Source organism: Ambystoma mexicanum, chromosome 6p (assembly GCF_040938575.1).
Source record: "Ambystoma mexicanum isolate Mex_15411 chromosome 6p, UKY_AmexF1_1, whole genome shotgun sequence".
NCBI classification, from domain to species: Eukaryota; Metazoa; Chordata; class Amphibia; order Caudata; family Ambystomatidae; genus Ambystoma; species Ambystoma mexicanum.
The window spans coordinates 821,537,927-821,557,412 of record NC_090935.1 but is presented as its reverse complement, the minus strand read 5'-3'; the positions used below and the strand labels follow the sequence as shown (position 1 = coordinate 821,557,412).

At 49.8% G+C, this 19,486-nt stretch overlaps 1 protein-coding gene across 4 annotated transcripts in view; it reads right to left on the bottom strand.

Annotated features, from left to right (window-relative positions):
* PAM (peptidylglycine alpha-amidating monooxygenase) overlaps positions 1–19,486 on the bottom strand; it is a 1,287,650-nt gene that overhangs the window by 1,253,539 nt on the left and 14,625 nt on the right. For all 4 annotated transcript variants that reach the window (XM_069625460.1, XM_069625461.1, XM_069625463.1 and 1 more), the window contains one exon: positions 13,249–13,369. In XM_069625460.1, coding sequence (XP_069481561.1) covers positions 13,249–13,369 — 121 coding nt within the window. The remainder of the gene's footprint in view (positions 1–13,248; positions 13,370–19,486) is intronic.

Below are 19,486 nucleotides of genomic sequence, written 5' to 3'. Positions count from 1 at the left end.
TTCATCAATGCCTCATTTCAATCGGGAGTGGTCCCCAATAACCTAAAGGATGCTTGGGTTATCCCTCTCCTAAAAAAACCCACCTTAGACCCGGAGGTTCCAACCAATTATAGACCCATCACAACGGTCCCTTTTCTGCTAAAGATCTTAGATAGAGCAGCCTATCTTCAGATACAGAACTATCTGGAATCAAACAACCTACTAGGCATGAGACAATCCGGCTTCAGACCGAAGCATGGTACGGAGACAGCCTTCCTTGATCTCAAGACCCAAATCGAGGATATCAAAGACAATGGTAAACTAGCCATGCTACTACTACTAGACTTATCTGCTGCCTTTGATCTGGTTAATCACCAAATCCTCTGTCACCACCTGAAAACTGCAGCTCACTTCTCTAACATGGCCACAAACTGGATTCAATCCTTCCTGGCAAACAGACAGATGAGGGTATTCTCGCCCACCTCTGCGGCTGACCCTGCACCAGTCCCGTGCGGAGTCCCCCAAGGATCGTGCGTTGCCCCCACCCTTTATAATGTATTCACTAAACCCTTATTCGATGTGCTTGATTACCTGGGTGTTACCTACACAAATTATGCGGATGACACCCAGATACTCATCCCCATCACGGGTGATTACACTTTAGACTCAAAAGCCTTGAACGATGTCTACCATGTCATTCAAACTTGGATGGCCCAACATGAGCTCTGTCTCAATGATGACAAGACAGAGCTCCTCATCCTAGGTACTCAGCAAAGACTAAACAAACTGAACCCTATGTTTAGTTCCTTTAACATTGATGGAAACATAACTAAAGTTTCTAAAGACACAAAAACACTTGGAATCTACCTTGACTCCACCCTCTCCCTTCACAGACAAACCAATGCAGTTGCGGCCGCCGCCTATACCTTCAAGTTGATCACAGCCTGTCGTCCTCTCCTCTCCTCACATAACTGCACCACCCTGGCTAGGACCCTGGTCATGTCTAAACTTGACTATTGCAATGCATTGTACCAGGGCACTAACCAGTGTAACCTGGACAAGCTCCAAATTATACAAAATAACGCCATCAGGGCAGCCCTCAATATCCCCAGATCTGCACACATCTCGGATACCAGGAAGAACCTTCACTGGTTGTCAGTCACCCAAAGGATCTCACTAAAATCGCTTGCCCTTACCTACAAATGCCTGAACAATCTGGCCCACACGTATCTCTCCTCACGATTCACGATGTACACTCCAGTCCGATCACTTAGATCTACCCTGAATCAGAGCCTAACGATACCCAGATACAAGCTCCAAACAGCCGGTGGGTCTAGCTTCCCAGTCCTGGCAGCCAAACTGTGGAATACTGTCCCCTTGACTATCAGAAACCTCCCCTCCTTCAACCTTTTCAAACACAAAGCCAAATGTTGGCTCGCCTCCTCCAATGCCTAAGATTCTTACTAAAACGTGCTGCAATAACATCAGTAAGGATGCATTACTTGACTTTCCATGTACCACCTACACATGTCTATTTCTATGCCTTACTTATTGTTGATATATCATCATTGTATGCAAAGTATGTAACCATTGCCTTAAGAAATGCGCCCGGTAGCCTCCGGGCCTGGTCTGCGCTATACAAATAAAATAAATACAAATACAAATACATATCCCCCAGCCATGAGACGCCACACAAGGCCAAATACAAAGAGATCACCCTGGCTCAAGGCCTAGGAATAAGGGATGGAATCTTGTTCAATTGAAAGGAAAGCTGTCCCCCCTACTCCTGTCTGGCTTTTGTCTTGATGACCTGTCGATTGTCCAAGGTTGGTTAGTACAAAGTGAACCAATGAAAACCCACAATGTTATGCCAGACAATTACATACTGCAGAGATGTCTTTTTACCTTTATCAATTTGGAGGTGGTTGCAGGTCGAACCATCAAACAAGCATTACCCAGTTAGAAATTCAATCCCTATAGAATGTATATGTAATCCAAACTATTCGCCAATTCTCGTTTCCCTTAGGTATTTGGTCACTAAGATTACAGTATTATGTCATTTATGACAAATGTTGAATATATAAACCATTATCTTTTGTGTAATGGGCAAGAGCGTCAAGAATATTATGCCTGGGATGGCCACCAGGGGGCGCGCAGGCAATGGCTGCCTGAATGTGCTGCTCTCCCCGAAGCCAGGCGTCCAGCGGGATTCGAGCCCCCCCGAGACCCCCCCGGCGGGCCTGACACGGCGGACGAAGCGGGTGAACCCCCGGGGCACCCCGCAGAAAAAAAAACGGAGTCCGCAGACCCCGGGGTTCCCGAGAAAGGCCACTGCGGAGGAGGACGCGGCCCGGACACGTGATCGCGTCCGAGCGGGCGCCGCAGCTGAGGTCCCTTCGCCGCGACGAGGAACCGGAGGTCCGGAAGCCCGGCGGCGGCCTGGGAGACAGGCTCCCCCCCCGCCCCACCACACGGAACAGAGGTACGGAGGCTCAGCGACCGGCCGGGGGCCCCCGTGGCCGGTCCCGCTCGAACGGAGAGGACCGGCGCTCGGCCTCCCCCCGCCCCCATCGGGCTGCCGCGGTCCGCGGGGTCCCGGAGGAGGGGGACAAGAGGAGTGATCGGCAGCGACGCGGAGGGGTCCGGGCCTGCCCCCCCCCGCCGGCGCGAGTGGAAACACCAAGAACACCGCGGGGAGGACCCCCGGGGAGCATTGATTCCCCACACACCACAAGACCACAGGCCCAGGCCGCACGGGCCAGAAGAAGCGGACCGCTGGGCCCCGGAGGAGGGGGGCGAGAAAAGTGAGCAGTAGCAACGCGGAGGGGCCCCCCCCCCCCAAGAACACCACGGGGAAGACCCCCGGGACGCACCGATTCCGCCCTGCCCCCTCGTGGAAAGGAGAAACCGGGGCGTGTGCCCTCCCCCACCTCCCTACACTAGCCACAGAAGCCCTCGGGCGCGGCGCCGAGGCAGAGGTGCCCTCCGCGCCCACTGGACCAGGCCGCACGGGCCGGAAGAAGCCCCGGAGCACGGGGAACGACATCGAGAGGGGTGTGAGGCCCCCACCCAGGAACGGGTGGGGCGTGTGCCCGCCCCCCCCAGGCAAAGGCTAACCCCCAGGAAAGAGCCAAGCCCCCAGCTGAACCGCTGAGGGAGGTCGGACACTGACCCGGAGCGGGGGGGCTTCGACACCACAAGTCGCAGGAGATTATCGGATGAATTGGCGGGAAGCCCTACAGGGATACCGTTTCCAGGAGACCCCCAGAGGCAACATGAGCGCGGACCGCAGGGAAACCATGGCCCGACAGGAAGACGCGGCCCCCTCGTCGGCAGCAATGGAAAGAGGCTTTGCCTCGATATTGCAGGAAATCAGGGACATGCGTTCAGATATAGCCCAGAAATTCGAAAAAATGGACCAGAGGGTGGACAAGGTCGAAGATAGACTATTACAAGTGGAGGCCAACCAATCATCGACAGCAGCCCAGGACATACAACTATGCATGAGGTTGGAAGCCCTGGAGAAGAGGGACGAGGAAAGGGCTCGACAGATGGATGACTTTGAAAACAGAGAGAGGCGGAACAACCTCAGAATTTTCGGCGTGCCTGAAGCGGAGGGGGAGACGGAGAGGGACGTCATTCGAATAGTGAAGGACATCATCACCCTCCTATTCGCAGAGGCAATGACAACCGAGCCAACATTTGACAGAGTGCATAGGGCGGGGGGCAGAGCTAAGGGGCCCCCCGGTCGATCTTGGTCCGATTCCACTATTACTCCGAGAAGACAAAGGTGCTGGAGGAGGCCCGAAAGACCAGAGAAATTACCTACAACAACGCCCAGGTCTCCATATATCAGGATCTTTCCTCCTACACGCTGGCCAAGCGCAGATCATGCCGACCCCTCACACTACTATTCAAGGAGCAGGGCGTGCGCTATAGATGGGGCTACCCCTTCTCCCTGAGCTTTGAATATATGGGCCGACGCTCAACCCTGATCACGGAAGAAGACATCCGGAACGCAATTCAAGAATATACAGCGGAACCGCACCCCCGGAGGGGTCCAGTGGGACCAGAAAACCTCAGAACGAACAGCCCCGGTCCATCCGGGGAGAGGAGAAGGCGCACCGGCGCAAGGAAATTTCGGAAAATGAACACTCCATCTCCAGCAAAAGAGGGAGAACGGCACGACTCCGAGGACTGAGAACGGGGGTGCCCCACTGAATCCGAGACGGAGATGCGCAGATTTGGAGTCTACCACTACCACCGTCTTCACGAACAGCAAGTACAGGGGTCACACGGTCGGGTTACGACCGGGGGGGAACGTTAGGGGCTCGAGGGGATGAGCTTTATGGGTGAAATGCCTGGCCGAGGTGGGCAGGCTGGTGGTTCGGCCAAAAGCCAGCAGTGGCAGAACTAATTGGCTGGACGCCGGGGAGGGGGGTGGGGGAATATTCGGGAGCAGGGGTTGTTCAGACACTGTTGGGACAAGGTGGGCAGTTGGGGAGTTTCAGGCCCACCGGGGGGGGAGGGGAAGAGATCCGTAAAGTAGAACCAAGGGAGCATGCGAAGGAAAGAGATGCGTGGGTAATGACCGAGAGGGAGGGAATCTGGGACTATGGCTGACAGTCTACCTGCCCTGGGAGTGGGATCCCTCAATGTACGAGGCTTGAACACACCCACAAAGAGATCCCTGGTCTGTAGAGAGTTCAGAAGGGCCAACCTCGACATCCTCTTCCTGCAGGAAACCCACTGGCCACGGGGGAAGGAACCCAAAATCCGGGGAGGAGGTATCGGGGAGGTCTTCAGTGCATCCCATAAGAACAAAAAGAGAGGGGTGGCCATCCTGGTTGCGAGGAACGTGGGGCTAGAGAAAGAGGCAGTGCTGAAGGACCCTGAGGGGCGCTACCTGATGGTGCGGGGAACCCTACAGGGTGCCCCACTCACCCTAGCCGTCGTCTACGGCCCAAATGAGGGCCAAATCCAGTTTTGGGAAGAGGTGAGGGATAAACTTAAAGGCTTTGTCCATGGGACGGTGGTGGTGGGGGGGGATTTCAACATGGTCCTGGACCCAATACGGGACAGGAAACGGGTCGGTCCCCAGGCCCCCAGGGCACTCGATGAGACCATGGCACGGGGCTTCCAGAGGGTCAACTCGGAGCTGGGCCTGGTGGACACGGTCCCGTCCCCTAGAACGGACACCCCCATATTCACTTACTACTCGTCCGTACACACATCATTTTCCCGGATAGACTATGTCTTGGTGGATGAAACCTTGCACCCATTTATCTCTGGCCATAGGGTGGATCCAGTCCCCTGGTCCGACCACGACCTGGTGCGAGTCACCATAGCGAGAGGGGGCTTTAATGAACACAGGGGAAGATGGAAGTGTAACGATGCCCTCCTGAAGGACGAGGTCCTAGCCCAGGAAGTCCTTGACGCCATTACAGAATTTTTTGAATTCAATGACAACGGTGAGGTGTGTACACACACCTTGTGGGACGCGTTCAAAGCAACCCTGCGGGGAGTCCTGATCCGACTGGGAACCCGGAGGAAAAGAGAAAGGGAAGCCCAGGAGAGGCATCTGAGGGGAAAAATTGCCCAACTTCAGCCGGGAGGCTCCCCCACGGAGCCCTTAGACCGGGACCGGGTGGCTGCCCTGGACGACTATAGGCTCCAACTAAAAGACCTTCTCCTCCACAAAACGGAGAGAAGCCTCCACCTGGTCAAACAAAAGTACTATGAAAAGGGGGACAGGGCGGACAGGATTCTAGCTTGGAGGCTGAGGGAAGTACAGAAGAGTAGAATGGTGAAGGCGGTAAAGAACGAGGTGGGGGAGCTGGGACACGATACTTCTCACATTGGAGAGGCCTTCCGCCGATACTACGAAAGGCTATACTCGTCTGAGTACAGAGGGGACGGGGGGGAGATTGAGGAATTCCTAAACTCCATACAGGTCCCGTCTCTGACCAGGGAGATGGCAGAGGGGTTGGAGGGTCCGGTGACTGAGGAGGAGGTGGAACATGCGATCAGCGGCATGAAGGTGGGCACTTCCCCGGGCGAAGATGGATACTCAGTGTACTTTTATAAAAGGTTTCGGTCGGCCCTCGCCCCCCACCTGGTCAGGGTGTTCAATGCGGTCCTGGAGGGTGGTCCTCTCCCGGACTCCATGATGGAGGCAATCATTGTAGTTCTCCCCAAGGACGGTAGAGACCCCTCGGAGTGCTCCTCCTACCGCCCGATCTCCTTGCTGAATATTGACGTTAAGATCCTGGCCAAGGTCATCGGGAGCCGGGTGGAGGGGGTCCTACCGAAGCTGGTCCATGGGGACCAGGTGGGATTCGTTAGGGGGAGACAGGGCTCGGACAATATTCGCAAGTCCATAGACTTGTTTCATTATGCCCAGGTGTCGGACCTAGACGCGAGCGTCCTCTCCCTGGACTCAGAAAAGGCATTCGACAGGGTCGAATGGAGGTTCATGGAGCTCACTCTTCGGAAGATGGGCTTCGGGACCCACATTAGGGACTGGGTGGCCGCACTGTACAGGGCCCCTAAGGCCAGAGTCCAAGTGAATGGTAGACTGTCGGCCCCACTCCCTCTATCGCGAGGAACAAGACAGGGATGCCCACTATCCCCGTTGATTTATGTCCTAACTATGGAACCCCTGGCAATAGCAATCAGATCACACCCAGACATCAAGGGGATCAGGAGAGGCGACGTAGAATTCAAGCTCTCCCTGTTTGCAGATGACATTCTGGCCTATCTGGTGGACCCAAGATCCTCACTCCCACCTCTCCTGTCCCTGTTGTCCGCATTTGGGAGGTTCTCAGGCCTAAAGATCAACACATCTAAATCAGTCCTCCTCCCCATGAGAACTCAGGACCCAGGGCTAGACTCCCGGGACAGTCTGGGGGGAATAGCGGTGGGGAAGACCTCAATCCGATATCTGGGGATCCTCCTGACCAGGGACCTGCACAAACTCGCCCCTGCCAACTACGACCCTGTTATGTCACAGATCACCGCTGATTTACGGAGATGGGGCTCCACGATCCTGTCCTGGTATGGCCGCATGACGGCAGTGAAGATGAATATACTCCCGCGCCTACTATACCTTTTCACCGCCCTCCCCACCATCGTCCCCGACCAAACATTCAGGGTCCTCCAGAACGCGGTGCGCGAGTTTGTATGGCAGGGCAGGACCCCGAGAACCGCGAAGGCCGTTCTTACCTTACCTAGAGAGGAGGGGGGGTTCGGGCTCCCTGATTTTCACCTCTATTTCCGCGCCGCTCAATTGCGCGTCCTCTTGGAACACATGAGGGAAGGGATGGGCACATACTGGTCGTATCTGGAGGATATGGATGCGCACCCACTCAAGGTACGCGACCTCTTATGGGCCCCACCAAAATTCATCCCGAACAGACTCAAATCCCACCCAACACTGGGTGTTCTCTGGGCAATATGGAGGGAGGGCCCCCAAACGGCACATCTGACATCATGGCCGTCCCCGATGTCCTCCCTTTGGGGTCACCCACTCAGACTGGGAAACAAGGGGTTCCGTAATGCACAGTCCTGGTCGGACTCAGGGTTGGAATGGGCTGGACAATTGTTCAAAGAGGGAGATTTCCTACCATACGAGGACTTGCAGGCCGCCCTCGGCCCGGAGACAATCTCCATATTCGAGTACCTCCGATTGAAGGGTATCCTGTGCGATCAAGCATGGGGCCAGCGGCTCAAGAGGCAGATGACCCCCTTCGAGAAACTACTCGATACTGCAACCTCCAGGAAGGGGGCGGTATCTGCAATGTACAGAATCCTCAACACGGTTGACCTGGAGAAAAGGAGGGGGTTCCGCACTTTCTGGAACGAGCTGGCCGGGGAAGAAATATCTGAGGACTCCTGGTCGAGGATATTCAAAATAGCATTCCACGGGAACCTGTTCACTGCAGACATGGAGCACAACTTTAAAATTCTACAGGGGTGGCACAGAGATCCCGTCCAACTGTCAAAAATGTTCACGGGAACTTCCCCCGCCTGCCCGAGGGGATGTGACCAAGCAGGCACGAGGGGCCACATGTGGTGGCACTGTCCGAAAGCGCAAACATACTGGGAGAGGGTAAGGGGCTGGATCGCCGAAGTCACGGAGGAATCGCTTCCCCACAATCCCCTAACAGTACTGCTGGGCCTCCCCCCAGAGGATACGGAGATACACAGATACCCGAGGATGTGGGAAACAATGCTGAGGGCCGGGAGGGTGGCATTGGCCCAGAAATGGAAGAGCAGGGAGATGCCCACGAAGGAGGATTGGACACACAAGGTTAAAAACATGTTCTTGATGGACAAATTAACAGCGATGATGAACAATGATATGACCTCCTTTCAGACTAACTGGTACGGAGTACAGCAGATCTGGGGATGGGAGGTCCACTGAGGCTCGAGGAGGGAAGGTGGATGGAAATGAGGACCCACGTCCCGGGGGAGAATGGACGACATACAGCCTATCACGCAGTTGGAATTTTCTTGCTTTTTTCCCGAACTCCGGTCACACAAAGGTTGCAACGCATCTCCCTGCAAAGGGGGTTCTACTGGATCCAAGTTAATGGGGGGGAGGGTTTGTTTTTTCCTTTTTTCTCTTCTTTTCTTCCTTTTTCTTATCTGGGTGGGCGGGGGGGGGGCTCCTCTTCTTTTCTCTTATTTTGGGGGCTGATGACATGTTGAATCTATGGTAATGCTTCCAGCCTGTTTGTTATATTATGAAAATGTTAATAAAATAAAGTTTAAAAAAAAAAAGAATATTATGCCTGTATGCTGCCCCTGCTTTATTCGGATGGTAATAAAGCCGGGGTTTGAATCCCAACATTAGGTTTCAGTGTAGCTCTGATAAATGAGAGCTTCCTTACGTTGCATGCTGGCAATGCAGCAACGCCCTTTGCCAGATATGTAGCTATCAACATTACAATAACGATCAGTGCTAAATAGACTTTCCTGCAGCCAACCCTGTGCTCACTCTCGTTTCATTCTCATCTGTTGTAACAAATGAGGGCAAGAATTAAAACATGCATCAGGTCCAACTATAGCCTAAGTAGTGATATTTTAGTTCTCCAGCTAGCATCAAAACTGACCCAAATGTTGGCACAATGCCAGGATGTGTTTTGTTGACATTTGTAAAATGACCCACCACAAACAGCCTTTAAGTTACTGCGTGGCTAGTCTGTGTAATTGGGGAGATGGTGACCAGCGAAGTGACATGGTTGGGGTTTCCGTGAAATAGATAATCTATTAAAAATACCTTGCTCTGTGGCATTTCTTTTTTATTTAAAAATAAAGAACTAATCAACCTCGACTTTCTTTCCAAAATAGGTCATAGACACAACGTGAGAGAGATATAAGAACATGTTATTTTATTGGATTTTAGTTATTAGGTATTTATAATGCATCCTATACACAATGTGTGTTTCGAGGCGCAACAAGACGGGAGGGTGGGGGAACAGGGAGGACAAACAGAAACTATCCTACTAGGCCTTGTGACATGCGGTTCGTGCAAGTGCAAGTACAGGGGAGTGGGGAGGAGGGAGGGTAAGTGCCGGTCAGGGTGGAAAGCCCGTGAAAAGGTGAGTGCCAGGGGAGGCCATGTGGACCGAGCCTGAGGAAAGCAGAGAGTGCAGGGGAAGGAAGGACAACGAGCTAAGTGAGAGGTAAGGGGCTATAAAGGCTGCAGGCCCAGCCAAGCTAGTGCAGGGGGACGGGCCCGGAAGCGAAAGTGCAGGGTCGGAGGGGTCAGTAGAGACCAATGCAGGGGTGGACTGGACTAGGAGGGCATGGTGCCCTGTAAGACTCTGAAGGAGCCAGGCAGCCATTCAAGGGCAGACAGGGACATTAGCAGGGGAGGGGGAGAAGGAAGGAAGAAGGGAAAAGCAAGGTCTTGAGAAGCTTCCCGAATTTAAGGAGATCCGGTTCAAATCTGAGAGGGGCATGGAGGCACCTGCAGAGGAGAGAGATCTACACCCACCACTCTCTACTTGGAGAAGCGTCTGGTCTGCAGAGTGTTACAGCTAGACGACCAAAGGGCTATAGCAGGAAGGTATTTAGGGAGGAGTTGGATGTAGCGGGGTCCCAGGCCCCAGGACGTCTTGTGGGTGATGCAGAGGATCTTGAACCTGATCTTCGCAGCAACCGGGAGCCAGTAAAGAGATTTTAGGGCTGGTGATATGTGGTGCCTGGGCTTGAGGCCAAGATTAAGTCTTGCAGTCCTATTCTGGATTAGTTGAAGGAGGCAAAGGGAGGAGTTGTCCAGATTGAGGAAAAGGCTGTTGCAGTAGTCCAGCCTGGACAGAACCAGAGATCTGGAGACATTGAGTTTCTTGGGGAAGGTGAGGAAAGGGAAAATGCCTCTGAGGAAGTGCAGCTGAAAGTGGGCCCTTCTCGGCAAGGTCTGTGATGTGAGTAAAAGAGGGAGGCCATATCTACCAAAAGGAACCTGAAGGCTTTGGCACCCGGAGAGCAGAAGGGCAGTGCTGGCAGTGGGTTTAGCCTCCTACAGAGGTGCCCCTAGAGGGAGTGGTGGCAGGAAGGCAGATGGAGGCCGAGTGAGAGGCGGTGAGAAGGGATAGCACACTGAAAGGCAGGCATCATAGGACAGAGGACGAGAGCAAAGCAATGAATAGTCAGTATGGATTCTATTGGCCTCCTAGATCCTTTACAAAATGTATTGATCTGAACAAACGCAAATTTAAAGGAGCTCATGAGTAAGGGAAAGGGTGTCATGTGTTAAGTGTGTATTGGTATATTTCTAATACATCGGCCTCTGCGTGTCAAAGCTGATCTACACACCTATGAACATCTTCCAGGTGAAGATGCCATTAACGGCTGATCAGCATGAGGCTAAGGGGTCTGGTGCACATACAACCAGGATTTGGGAACTTAAATATATAGAGACTCATAATTGCACCTAGAAACTAAACCTAGTGGTATATAGACGCATCCCTGTGAGCCTTGTGTGGAGGTGACCAGGAAACCGTGGTAATTACCACACCTGGGACATAATCTGAAGACTGATGACAAGAACAGAGTACCCCTAACTATAAGCCAAGTTGGCCATCTGAACAGAGACTGACAAAAAAACACAGTAGGCAATGGAATGGCGTCCCATACACAGACAAGATAAAATCATCACACACACACACACACAAAATAATGTGCCTCACAGGGTGTTTTTCAAGCCAGGCATAGGCAGATGTGAGGCTAGAGGATGTGAAGGATAGCGGAAATGTAGAAAATGCAAAATCATTTGCTTTGGAAGCATTCTAATGACAATTCATAAGAAAAGAAGAAAGACACATTTCAATGAAGAACGGGTTTTAACAACCACCAATCGTCAAGTACAGTTGAGTCACAATGTGAGACTACATGGCAGAAAACATCACTGCCCTGGGTCGGGGCACAGAAGACTGAAACAAAGTCCTTGATGAGTGGCATATGCTTATTAAGAGCTTCAGCGTGAGGTAGAGCAAATGTAATTAATACATAAATAAACCACACAAAAAGTTATCAAAAATGAATTCCATCAGTAGTGGAAGTGCACGCTGGTTGCCAACTCCTGGCACAAGAGCACACACTGTAAGCTTCCACAGTCTTTTACTGCACCAATAAAAGCTCGGCCAACAGGGTCACAGAGCCCCATGAAGCAGAGGGCATACACAAATGCCACGCTGACACTGGCAGTCATTGTGATCTTATGGGCTAAATTGTTTTACCTGGGAAATCTCTGCGACCACATTTGCCTCGCAGCAAGGAGTGTTTCCGCACATGTGCAGAAATCCTGCACCCGGCCCATGTCGAAGCATTCTATGCTACAAGGCTTGATTTTTGAGAATTCTACAGAATTGCATAATTTTGTCAGACTGTATCCAATGTTTCCATACCAGCATAAACCAGGCAAGGTCCAGGCACAGTCTATCAAAATCAATGCTGGAGATGGTTTCAATGGCAGGCGGCATTCCCAAAGCGGCCACCACCATTGCACATCTCTGCTGTGCACATGGACGATCCTTGCAGATCCATTGAATGCATGCAGGAAAAGGCCCAGTATCCTGTAATGACAAAGGGCCACTCGGATATAATTGATGAGTCTGGTTCATGGTAACCGGCAGTGCTGGGATCGCCAGTAAATTGGCCCTCAGATTAAGCTGCGTTCTGTTTTATTCCACTTGCGTTTGGTGTTATGTATTACTTTCCTAAGAAGGGGACTTGATAGGGGCTAACCCCAAGGGGGCAATAGATGAGTTATTTCCGGGGCCAATCTACAGGGCTTAGAAGCAGCTGGTCGGTGTCTTCACAAGGTACAGAGTTAAATGGTTCGAATGATGGGAGGTTCTGGAACAATACCAACTGACAAACCCACTGCCTTATCATTTCAAACGTGCCACTTTCCACACGCAAAGCCCACCACCTTCTAGTTGCAAGATCGTGTGAAGCTGCTCCCTACAATTCAGAACCCTTTTATTTTCTCTCTTTTAAAAAAAACCCTGTTCTCTGCAACAATGAGTCATCATCTACTGCAGGCTGACAATTCCCCTTCCCTTCACAGCCCTTCAAAAGGAAAGTGCTATCTTTTAATGACACGCATAAATCCCCCACCACTGACCGACCGTATGAAAAGGAATTAATCATAGCGTTTTGTGCTTAATGAAACACCCTGTAAATATGACAGCGATGGATGGGCGCACCTTAAAGCTATTTTGTCGGCGCATCACAGTGGCATTTCAGCATTTACAGATAGCGATCCCTCGCCATACTGTATTCTAGACGCAGCCCATGGAGAGAATTATAAGAAAAAATAAACATAAAACCAGGATCACAAAACTTTTTTTCCCTACAAACCCTCAGATTTCCACATTAAAGCAGAAAAAATAAAGTAGGCGAATCCCCGCCGCGCTGGGAATCCCTTTCAATGCATAGGAGCCTATTAATGGTGATGAAGCGACTCTGAGGGATGAGATTTTAGTTTATTAAAGGTAATTGCTTCTTGCTTCCTCCATTATGCAGTGCCAGGATCACCATAATTATCATTTGGCTCTTGATTGCTGCTAATGTGGTTACTTCGGAAACCTGAATTTGTAAATAAGTGTAAGATGCTTTGAAAGCTCTCGGGACTTCTGGTTTAAGAGTAGTGTTTGCAGCCCAGGCTCCAATCATGGCTGGTCCCCCGATGGGTCTTGAGACTGTACGCTTCGGCAGGGCAGAGTTACAAATTATCGATTAATAATGTCTGCTCACCTGTACTGGAATCACCCCGGGCATCCGGATATCCAGGGAAAAGTCAGGCGAGTCAGAGGATATAAGCGGCTTGGCAGGCCCAAGACACTCATCGGAAAGATACCGGGCATTTTCTTTATACCTTGAAATACAAATGGAAAAAAGGTGTGGTTTAGTTTACAATTAAAATCAAGTCACAAAGACGCAACGCGCCACATACAGGATCTCCTGGTCTGTTTTAAGATAAATCTTGTTACTATACAGGTTTCGCTAATTTTTAGGGTCTACTAATTTGCCAAACACTTCTAAAATTCTGTCTAAATCAGAACAAAATAGATGCCACACATTAGAAATTTAAAAGGATGCCAAGTGAGGGGTAGTAGCAGAAAGGAACACAGGTTACACAGTCTGGGAGCAAACTAGTGACGTGTTATAATAAAGAGTCAAATAAAGATCCTCATGAGGCTCAGAGTTTGTTTCAACCTCCAGAGGCGAGGTGTCTCAAATGAGAATGGCCAGCCTCCTATTTCAGAATAAGTCAAGAGGCCTTTGTGCCTGACCAAACAAAAGGTTTCAAACAAAGAAAATATGGCTTTTGGGTCTAGTCAGAACTGGTTTTGCAACTTTTACATTGCATTTTTTTTTTAAACGGGACAATAAACAATACCAGACAATGACGACAAGCATACGGACAAATAACGCAGAGAAAAAGTAACTCTGCCTAGTACAGTGGAGTGAAATGAGGAGAGGCCATTCCCACTGAATCGATTTTCCGCTGATCGTGCCAAAAAAGAATCGATGATGAAGGATTTAGTTTACAGTTGTTTCTTTAAATGAAGTTAGTCTACTCAATAATTCCAGTGCTGGAAAATATACGGTTATATTCCTAAGGGGTGAGCTTGTGACGAAATAAATACTTCTCTGCAGGACTACAGGATGATAAGTGGCTAAACTGCCTAGCCAGACTGACACTACTACTAAACCAGCGTGTAACCCTATCATAATGGTGTAGTCCAGGCCGCCGCGGGAGTATGAGCTTAGAACAGTAGAAACCCAAACATTGTAAGTACAATGCATGTGAAATAAAAGAAGGTCCAATCAAGGTTCTAAAAATTAGGGTTTTAACAAAAACAATGCAATCAACGAATTTAAAATGCTACAAACCGACCCCTGTCAGAGGAACACAGAGAATGAAGACTGTTGATAAGAAAGGGCACTCTGTGTTGATAAGCAGGGGTGCCCATGCAAAGAATTTCAGCAGCAATGTCTGTGCTCAAGTATGTGTCTTAAAAGGCAGAGAAAGGGGGCCTAAAAGACACTATGGTTCCTTGTGCATTAGGGAACAGGGCCTCCTCAAATTACTTTTTGTATCTTTGTCTTTTGGGCTCAACAGCAACAAATTGGGCTTCTAAGTGCGTGGCTGCAATTGAGCCTGTTTTGAGACAATCGAGTTGTGTGGTCCAAATGGCGAGTTGGCATTGAGTCGGTTGGATGCGAGGGCTGCTGCTGCATCCAGTTGTCATTCGAAACATTCTAGTCACCGGCTTGCAATGCTTCTGCGGATTCGAGTCGACAGTTGGGACAACGACTCAGAGGTTTCCAGCAGGTTGAGTCCACGCTCAAGTCAGTGTATATCACAGGGTCGAATCGTCGATCGGGGTGGTTCAATGCAGTACGCTGCAATGAGTCGAGCCAGTGTCTGCATGGCTGATAGTGCAGGTCTGTCGTTCCAAAAAGGTACAGTGCAAAAAGCAGCATCACTGGTCCTGTAGTGGCTTGAAGCAAGTCATGCACAGTCGAGCTGGCCAGGTGTCTCTAGGCAGTAAACAGGGTTCCAAACTGCTTCAGGACTTCTGGGTTGCTGGGAAGCCCAATCCAGGGTGTCCATGATGTGATATGATATGTCATTTATAAAGCAACTGTACACAAGTGTTTCTAGGTGTGACAAGACAAGGGAGGGAAGACAGAGAGAGGACAAGACATGTGATCTTGATAGGCCTTGTGTCATTCAGATCAGACAAGTGCAGGGCGAGGGGAGAAGGGGAAATGCCATGCAGAGGGACTGAGGAAGTGCAATCAGGGCAACATTACTCGGAGCAAGTGCAACCTGGGCAGTGCAGCTCTGGGTAAGTACCAGTAGGCAGGGGATTGCAGGGTTACAGTTACAGCCCCTAGTGCACGGTAGGCCCGGAGGTAGTGCAAGGGAGAGTGATCATGGAGGAGCTTGGTATCCAATGAGATTCTGAAGGTAGCCAAGCAACCAGTCAGCGCAGCAGACTCTCCTGTTAGCAGGCGAGAGGGAGAGAGAAAGAGGAGAAAAGGAAGGTCTTGATCTGCTTCCGGGAACATCAGGTGGTCCTGCTCAGGTTTCAGAGGGGCATGGAGCCCATTCCAGAGGGAGGCACCTGCAGAGGAGAGAGATCTACCCCCACTCTCTGCATAGAAGAGTGTCGGACCGTCAGAGTATGAGTTAGCTGAGCGAAGGACTTGAGAAGGAAAGTATTTTAGAAGAGAGTTGGATGTAGTGCGAGCCCCAGCCCCAAAATGCCTTACGGACGATGCAGAGAGTCTTGAACTTGACCCTTGCAGCCACCGGGAGCCAGTGGAGGGATTTCAGGGCTGGAAAGATACAGTTCCTGGGCTTGAGGCCAAGGACACGTTTTGCAGTCCTGTTCTGGATTAGTTGCAGAGGGCAGAGAGGGGAAGAAGGCAGATTGAGAAAGAGGATGTTGCAGTAGTCCAGCCTAGAGTGAACCAGGGCTCTGGAGACAGCGAGCCTCTGGGAAAAAGTGAGAAAAGGAAAAATACATCTGAGGAGGTGCAGCTGATAGTGGGCCTTCATGACAAGGTCCGTGATGTGAGGAGAGAAGGAGAGAGTGGAGTCGAAGATGACACCAATGTTTTTTGCCTCACAAGAAGGCAAAGAAAGAGGGTCCAAGGAGGGCAGCGAGAGAGAGAGATGGAAAGCGGGACTAGGGGTCCCAATGAGAAGGATCTCAGTCTTACTGGCATTAAGGCAGAGATCGTTGGAGGTGCCCCAATGCTGAATCATAGACAGTCAGGAATAAGCGAGAGAAGAGAGGAGGCTGGGGAGAGCCCAAAAGAGAGCAGAGTGTCATCCGCATAACATTGAAAGTTATAGGAGATGGTAGAGATCAGGTGGGCCAAATGGGCCAAGTAGAGACCGGGTGAGAGGTTAGAGCCAAGGCGAAAGCCACATGTGGAGAGAGATGTGGTGGAGAGAAAGGACCCAAGTTGGCCCTGGGAGGGTTGGTCCAGGAGGAAGGAGGTCAATCACTCCAGGGCCTGATCCATGATGCCCAGGTTCTCACGGAGTTGACTGATCAGGATAGCGTGATTGACCATGTCAAAAGCAGAGGAAAGGTCAAGCAGGATGAGGACAGAAGGAATGCTTGAATCAAGATTAGTGAGCAGATCTTCACAGGGTGTTCAGGAGAGCATTTTCGTGCCTCTGGCTGCTCTGAAGCCAGAGTGATGGTCATGGGGAAAACCAACAGATTCAGTGTGCAGGGTAAACTGGGAGATGGCAGGCTTTTCCTGGAGTTTGCCCAGGAAAGGACCGATAGAGATCGAGTGATAGTTTGTGGGACAGGTAGGATTGGCAGAAGGCTTTTTAAAGAGGGGTGCACAAATCAAAAAAGCTCAGGCTATCCCAGCCTCACCAGATGGCACTCTGTCGCATAGCTACTAACACATAGATCTTGGAGGGGCCTGTGGCAAGGGGCCCCTAAACATTGGGGCCATAGAGAAGGCCCGCAAACGCACATGGGTCCAAAATCTATGCATGCATCTGTGTAGCTGAGAGGAACAGAGCCCCCCCCCCCAGCACAGGGTGGAGTGACACTCTGCAAGCATTTCCCACTGTCTCCACGTTGGGAGTGCTTGTGATTTCAGCTGGTGCTTTTTGAGCTAGTGCTCCAGAACTATGCTGTGATGAAGTCCCCTGACTGTGCACAAAGCAGATCTGTTTAAGTGTGTTCTCTAAAATACGTGTTTTTGATATGATATGATAGTTTATATATATAGCGCCTATACACAATGTGTTTCAAAGAACTTAAAACAAAATGTTTAATTGTTTATTGGTTAAACAAAAAGCTCAACCATAATATATTTCAAACAGTACATAAAATGACATGTCAAACGAGTTTATAAAACACAATACATATTATTTACAATATTAGAAAATTAAAATACAGCATCATCCATTTCTGACCTGTGCAAATGTAAACTCCTCTATGTACCCCCATAATTCATTCACTTTCCAAATTGTTCGCCAAATTCAAATCGTTTAAAAAAAAAAAACAATTATAGTCAATGACAAAGAATTGGAGAGATCAGATAGACAGTCCTTCCATAAGTAATTGCTATCACTTGTGATCCCAGATTCAAGAAACCTTTGAAATTAAATAGTCAGCAATGGCACAAGTGTTTTTACAAAACATTAAAGGGTGTTGATGTGTTTCCACCTCCCCAGTCAGACAGCAAAACCGTCAGCACAAATTTACCTTCAGTGCCTTGCATATATGCAAGATCTCTTTAGTAGGATTTAAAATCAACCTGAATCTGAGGAAATCAAGCCTAGCTAGATCCCCCAAGAATAGGATTAAATGTGGGGCCACAAAGCCAAGGCATTGATATTAATGTTGCAAATAACCAAGGATCCTTAAGAAATGCCATTTTTTTAGTGTAAGGATCCAATCCTGTGGACAAAGGGTTTTTTTTTTTGTAACTTTCCTCTGATCATGAAGTCCATTTTATCCATACTTGCCTATGTTAAAGTCTTTCACAATATTCCACAAAAGTATTTAAAATTCCTTCTGTTCTTTTTTTCTTACCTTCATTTAGGTAAGCATAAAAAGTGAGACCATTTACCGTCAAAATGTTCAAATAAAACGCTAACATTTAACAAGACCCCCAAAACCCAAAAAGAACTTAACCCAAGGTCATATCTTATCAGAACAGATGCCGCGGCATTTGGAAAACACATAACTTTTCACCAAATTATACTTTCTAGGGAATCGAATATATCCATCTCTCTGATAGGTCAGTTGTATACCATACAAACGTTTAGGTAACACTTTCTCTACATAAAAAGGAATCCGAGGTTTGACCGAGAACTTACAATAAGAACTTTTAAGATACTTAATTTGCAGGATTCATCTGTCTGCCATCTTTCTATAGTACATCTTAAGGTATCCTTTACCTAGTGTACGCATCAGTGGGAATCCCCAATTACACTAAGTGTTCTACCACTTCCAATTTAAGACCACTGATGTACCACCTACTACATATGTTCTTATTATGAGCTTTAACGGGACACAAACTTTATGTCCGCAGTAGCCATGATAGAGCAATCAGAGCAGCATTGCTCTGAGTAAGTACAGGCATGGCAGTGCGGCTCTGGCTAAGTGCAAGGGGGCGGGAGACTGTAGAGGTTACAGTTACAGCCCCTAGTGCGTGACAGGCCTGGAGGCAGTGCGGGGAAGACTGGTCATAAAGGAGCCAGGCACCAGGCGAAAACTCTGAGGGTATCCCGGTGGGTCCCAGTACCCAGTCACACAGCAGGCAGGTAGAGAAGCAGGGGAGGGAGAGGGAAAGCAGAGGGAAAAAGGAAAGTCTTGAGCTGCTTGCAGAACTTCAGGTGGTTTGGCTCAAGTTTGAGATGGCAGGGAGGCCGTTCCAGAGGGAGGCACCTGCAGAGGAAAGTGATCTGTCCCATACTCTCTGCCTGGAAAGGTTTCTGACCCTCAGAAAGTTGGAGGCAGCACAGCAAAGGGCTCGAGAAGGAAGGTATTTAGGAAGAGATATAGTGCTCCAGTATCTGGTCTGGAAGAATTGACAAGATTGGAAACAAAGCCCTCGAGTTCTATTGGGTGATCGAGGTGTCCCTCTGGTTGGGGCAAGGAGGGGCCAATTTCAGTGATAATGGTCTGGTTGTCCATGATATTTGAGTGCAGAATCCAGATAGGTATTTTGAGGACTATAGGGCTCTGAACAAGGAAGAGTCTGCCATTGGTTCTTGTTCCTTTCTTTCGTGGATGTGTTTGCCCCCAGACCTGTGTTTATGCTTTAATTTTTCTAATTACCCTTCAGTTTCTCAGGTTTTTGATATTTTATGTGTCCCTGTGGATGGGGATGATTTAATGTCCTTTTCCTGCCCCCCTCTCTTATTGACGGTGCAGACAGGAGAGTTGTTGGTGACTTTCCATGCACTGTTGCTGCCGCCGTCGACATCGTT